General features: G+C 40.8%; 1 protein-coding gene across 1 annotated transcript; it reads left to right on the forward strand.

Annotated features, from left to right (window-relative positions):
- The first annotated feature begins 3,830 nt into the window (after positions 1-3,830).
- GPR68 (G protein-coupled receptor 68) lies at positions 3,831-5,361 on the forward strand. The gene has a single exon (XM_009904823.2). It carries the CDS (start codon positions 3,991-3,993, stop codon positions 5,008-5,010), a length of 1,020 nt encoding a protein of 339 aa, XP_009903125.1. The 5' UTR covers positions 3,831-3,990; the 3' UTR covers positions 5,011-5,361.
- The last annotated feature ends 501 nt before the right edge of the window (positions 5,362-5,862 follow it).

The following is a 5,862-nucleotide window of genomic DNA, read 5'->3' on the forward strand; positions in this document are numbered from 1 at the left end:
AGATGGCGAGTCTTCAAAATTTGGGCTTAGATGGGCATCGTCTCTCATACAGGAGAGAGAAATATTGCCTGCAAATATCTGCAGACCTGAAGGTATTACATAAACTATGCTCTAAAGAATCACACAGCTGCACTATTTCCATATTAAAGCTGTCTAAAAGGAATGCCTGTGTGTTCCCGTTGGTAACTGCTTTCAGCTTTAGGATTATCTGCACCCCAGATGTTTTTCATACATCAACTTTTTACATTTTTCCTCCTCCCTCTGTCCAGATGAGGTCCACAAGTAATGGAGGAGCTATTTGTTTTTTCCTCTCCCATACCCTCCTTCACCATTCCTTCAGTTTCCACTTTTCCAGACAACTTGTAAGGTATTTATTACTTTCTTTATAATATTTAACATTGTCATTGCAGTACTTTGTTAGCAGATTTGTTGAAAAATGTTTCACTCCCTGGCCAGTTGAGAACTTGGTGCTGGGGAAAGGTGAACTACCTTTTTATTTCCTGTTCAGCTGCTGTGCCTGTCACTAGTCAGGTCAGAGGGCACAAAGGTGTCCCAGAGCGCACACACTGAGTATGCTGGAATGAGTGAAGGATTTCCTGGCTCACTGCTGCCACTGACCAGAAAAGCTGTCCGTGTAAGACAGCTGTTGATAAGTGAGAATCTTGACTTCTTCATCCACATCTTTGAAACTGGGGAGGGTTTGGTAGCACAAGGTGAAGGAATTTGTACTTTTCCTGCCCCCTCAAACAACCCACTCCAGCACTTCCTTGGGGAGCAGGAAACGTTGCTGTAATCAGAAGTGTATGTTACATTAGCATAATGTCATACCAATAATACTTTTGCTGTCTCCATCACATTCAGCATTCTGGCAAGACTTTTAAGCTAAACAGAAATGATTTTTACAATTGTTCTCCATGACATAAACATAATTTAATAAAAACATGATGAGCTCTTAGAGGAAAAGAAACAGTTTCCAAAAACAGTGCAGCTGTAGACTAGATCTGCTTTTTCTCATCCTGTGATTCATATTGACTCACTGGCTAACACTGAACGAATCTGAGCACTGTTGAACTATGCTAAAGACAGTTTTGACTTTTCAAATTTGTCAACAGCTTTTAAATTACTATTTAGCCTCATCATCAGGAGCTGGACACTGACTGGACACTTTTGGTTAGTAGATTAGATGAGAGATACCAGATTTTGGGGCATTTTAGATTGTAATAGGTGTGTCAATCATGCTGTGCAGGCAAACTCTCACAAGTAAAAGTCATCAAATTACCATACAGAAATCAAAATATAAACTCAAGTACTCAACCTGGATTGGAAAAGGTGGGGTAAGTAGGTTACTAAACCTGCCTTAGCAAGATTCTGTGCGCTGTCCTTGTGGGCATGAAGCCAGGTAACTAGTAGATAGAAGAGCTGTGTGCTGGTATGAAGCCGTTGAGAAACTGGATAGTGTTAGAAGAGAGCTAAGTAACAGGTCCTAAGTAACAGTCCTTTGGGAAATTTGTACATGCATTCAGTGATTAATTTCTGCTGTATATATCTGCACTTCTAACATCAGTATCATTATTCCACATGAAGGTTATGGCAACCTCTTGCAGCCAACTTCAAACCGAACCAGGTGCCTGGTCCCTTAAAAGCAGCATTTCTGCTGCTGTGCTTGATTTGTCCATAATACCTATTGTGCCACCCACAGGGGAGGGAATGAGGCTCTTAACCCCCAAAGGAGCTGAGTGAGAGGAAAGGAGCAGAGCAAACCAATCTTTTAAACAAGTTGAGTTTGACAATGAAGTTAGAAATTTTGAGAGAGAGGAGCTCATGCTGGCCTGTTGTTCCATGACTGAATGTATCTGAGATCTCCAAGAACACTTTCACCAAACCCAGGACTGATGTTCTGTCTGTTGGCAAGAAAAAGAGGAAAATCAAAGGAAAGAAAAACATATTCCAATTTAAAAATATTTACATTTGTCTTTAAGTTTGCTGTAGGATTTCTATAGGACTCTGCTGTGCTGGTTGAAGTTAAACCATGAAGGTTTTGGAAAGTTTGGTCACCCATTTTGGCTAGGCAATTATTTTCTTGCATAAATAAAGCAATTTTCTTTTCAATTTCTACATGAGTAAAGGCCACTGCTATGTATAAAAAAAATTATTGTTGTTGGTTTTGTTTGGTTTTTTGTTGTTTCTTTCTTTGGGTTTTTTGTCGTTGGTTGGGGTTTTTGGTGTGTTTTGGGGGGGTGGTATTTGATTGGGGGGTTGTTGGTTGGTTCCCTTTTTCCTTTTTCCTTTTTCCCTTTTTCCCTTTTCCCTTTTTCCCTTTTCCCTTTTTCCCTTTTCCCTTTTTCCCTTTTTCCCTTTTTCCCTTTTTCCCTTTTTCCCTTTTTCCCTTTTTCCCTTTTTTCCTTTTTCCTTCTCCCCCTTCCCCTTCCCCTTCCCCTTCCCCTTCCCCTTCCCCTTCCCCTTCCCCTTCCCCTTCCCCTTCCCCTTCCCCTTCCCCTGCCCCTTCCCCTTCCCCTTCCCCTGCCCCTTCCCCTTCTCCTTCTCCTTCTTTTTTCTTTTTCTTTTTACAGTAACATCCTCAAATGGTGCAGCTGACAGTAGTTTTACTGTAGCATGATCATGTTTTCACAAGGGCTGCTTTGGAAAAAAATTGTGTTCCTAGACAGGACAGCAGATGACGACAAAAATACAGATTAGGATAGTAAACAGGAAAAAGTAACAAGGCCTTATCTTTGTCCCTAGATAGTGCTGTCTCCTGTTGAGTCCATATTAACTGAAGCTGTAGGAAGTGCACAAAAATACTTACAAAAGTATTCACTACAACTGTGCATTTTCTGGGAAGAGATTGAAAGAAATGCAGTCTGGCTGTTCTGCATCATCAGGTAGAACATGCATCTCCAGACTGGGCACCATTTGTCCTGCTGTTTTCCAGGCTGGAGCACTTGTGGCAATGTGAGCATTTTATATGAGGTGATACAATGCTGAATGTGACACCTCGGTTTAGTCAAGGGTTTAATCACCAAGAGCTGACTCAGGGCTGAATGCTTATCCTAGCTCAGCTGATTGCTAATCCATTGTTAGCAGTGATCCTAAGTGTCTTAAATAGTAGTATTATAGCATAGGAATGGTTTGTATGGATATGTGCTTGGGTTATAGAAGAATCTTCAGGTGAGAATAATTGTATTCGGATTCAATGAAGATGGAAAGATACAAATGTCTAAGTAGTAATAGTAAAAGAGTGCTTCTGAGAGTTACTGACAAATAACAAATCTGTGACAGCACATCCTGTAGGACTTGGGACCATGAGAATGCATTGTGCCAGAGTTTTACAGTGTCCTTTTGACAGAGAAAGACAGCTTGCTTTCAGGATTCTATTTGCAAGTAAGAGAGACTTTTTTTTTCATCCTGATGGACTGAACTGCATATTCCGTGGTATCTTTTATCTAAAATACTAAAAATCAACTGTTTTGTGTACTCTGCATCCTTTGAGGAAGTTTGAGTGGGCTGCTGGTTTGCCAGAATTTTTTTCAATCATAGCCAAGTCAAATTACTGCTTTTGTACCTCATCTGCAAAACAGAGACAGTATCTCTTCAGCTTTCAGATACTTGCAAAGCTGAAGTGACAAATGTTTGTAATTTGCTTTGACATTCTTGGACACAACATTTTCTGGTATTTTTCTGGTAAGTACTAGGACTTACTCATAAGAATCATGATTTCCCAGGTAGGCTTTATCTTCTGTCAAGGACTACAATACATTTAGTGCTAGGAAAAAAACACCTTACTGAAACCCATACTTTATATTTGACAATTGTATCCCTTATGAAGACCTTCATGTGTTTTGTCTTCAGGTTATTAAGATCCTGCAGCAAGCCATCACTTCAGACTAGAGGTGCATGGAAGAAATAAGCAACACACAAAACCGGATGAAATCAAATTTTACATCTATTCACTTGGGACCCTGATGAGTGATACACAGGGAGAAGTAGAAGATGGTGAATTTCACAGAGAATGCAACTGAGAGGTGCAGCATTAATCATGATATCCACCAGACATTATCCCCTGTGGTGTACATATTTGTATTTATATTAGGCTTGCCAGCTAACTGCCTATCACTGTACTATGGGTATTTACAGATCAAGGCTAAAAATGAATTGGGCATCTACCTTTGCAATTTGACTGTAGCAGACCTGCTCTACATATTTTCTTTGCCCTTTTGGCTTCAGTATGTTTTACAGCATGACAACTGGACGTATAGGGAGCTGCTGTGCAAAATTTGTGGCATCCTCTTGTATGAGAATATCTATATCAGTGTGGGCTTCCTCTGCTGCATCTCCATTGACCGCTATCTCGCAGTAGTGCACCCTTTTCAGTTCCAACAGCTTAGGACAATGAAGGCTGCTGTAGTTGTGAGCATCGTTATCTGGACCAAAGAAATAATGACCTGCGGCTTTGTCTTTAGGCACAGGGAGATCAGCTTGGACGCCGAGAGCCACCTGGTGTGCTTTGAGCATTATCCCATCAAAGAATGGGAGTGCCATGTCAATTACTATCGCTTCTCTGCTGGCTTCCTTTTCCCCTTCTTTCTCCTGGCCTTCTCCTACTGTGGGATTTTACGTGTTGTCCACAAGAGCCATGGCACTCAAAAGAAGAAGAAAATCCAAATTAAACGACTGGTTTCAAGCACTGTTTTAATTTTTTTAGTTTGCTTTGCCCCATACCACATCCTACTTGTTGTTCGCAGCTTGCTGGAGAACAACTGCTCATTTGCTGAGAAAATATTTAATATTTACCATGTTTCTCTCCTGTTAACTACTTTTAACTGTGTTGCTGACCCAGTATTGTACTGTTTTTCCAGTGAAAGCACTTACCAGAACTTTGCCAAGATGCGAGACTCTTGTTTAACATATTTAGGGTGCCTGAGGCCTGAGACTAAAGAATCCTATCCACTGAATGCTCCAGAAACTCCCAACAGGCCACAAGAGCAAGAGCAACAACCAGGATTATTATAAATATCACATGATGATACTGGAACGAAGGACTTCTCCAGAACTAACATGGGCAGCCTAAAGGATTCATCAAAAAAAGGACACGAATCTAAAATCTACAGCCGTGGCTGAGCTTGTGTATCTGTCTGATGTTGCCTCCCAAATGCTTATTAGCAATGCAGTACAGTGATGTTGCTTCTGGAGGTGATTGTACCTTGGCAATAGTGAGACAGGCACATACTAAGTCTGTTGAGTTGCAGTGGTGTCTGTTGGCATTGTGACACCACTCAATACTGATGTCTTGATGACTGCACTGAGTGGAAAAAGCTAGTACTCATGGTCTGTGCTTCTGCTTAATTTGTCTTTAATGCTTTCTTTTTGCCTCTGTGGCATCTAGAGGAACTAAGTCTTTACAAGCTGCCATCATCTGCTGAAAAGGTTGGAGACAGAACAAATCAAATGCTCCCATATGTACTTCAAAAAAAAAAAAGGCATTTCTGCAACTCTCTGAAATAACTTCTCCTTTAGTCAGCCTCAAGGCCTCCAGAGACCATGCCAGAGCAAGCCTCCTAAAATAAGCAATCCAATTACGTGTGACTTTCTTGCACAAGGCATTCAGCATCTCCTGAGACCTTTTGTCAGTTGTTTGACTGTTTAACCTCATCATAAAGTTTCTATTGACTACCAGAGGTATGGGAACTCCTGGACTTGATGGACATAAATAATTTGGTCTGATAACTTGCAAAAGGAGAGGTGGTTGGTAGTACATGAGGTACTTTGAACCCATGTGCTTCTCAGAGTTCCTGTGTCAAAGACAAATTTAGTTACATCTAAGTTCTACATCTTGCTGAGGTTTTGATTGTGTCCTTTGTAATT

This window comes from Dryobates pubescens, chromosome 5 (assembly GCF_014839835.1).
Source record: "Dryobates pubescens isolate bDryPub1 chromosome 5, bDryPub1.pri, whole genome shotgun sequence".
NCBI classification, from domain to species: domain Eukaryota; kingdom Metazoa; phylum Chordata; class Aves; order Piciformes; family Picidae; genus Dryobates; species Dryobates pubescens.

Bases quoted from the DNA above. Each gene is read 5' to 3' on its own strand.
- GPR68 (XM_009904823.2), top strand. From the start codon at position 3,991: ATGGTGAATTTCACAGAGAATGCAACTGAGAGGTGCAGCATTAATCAT.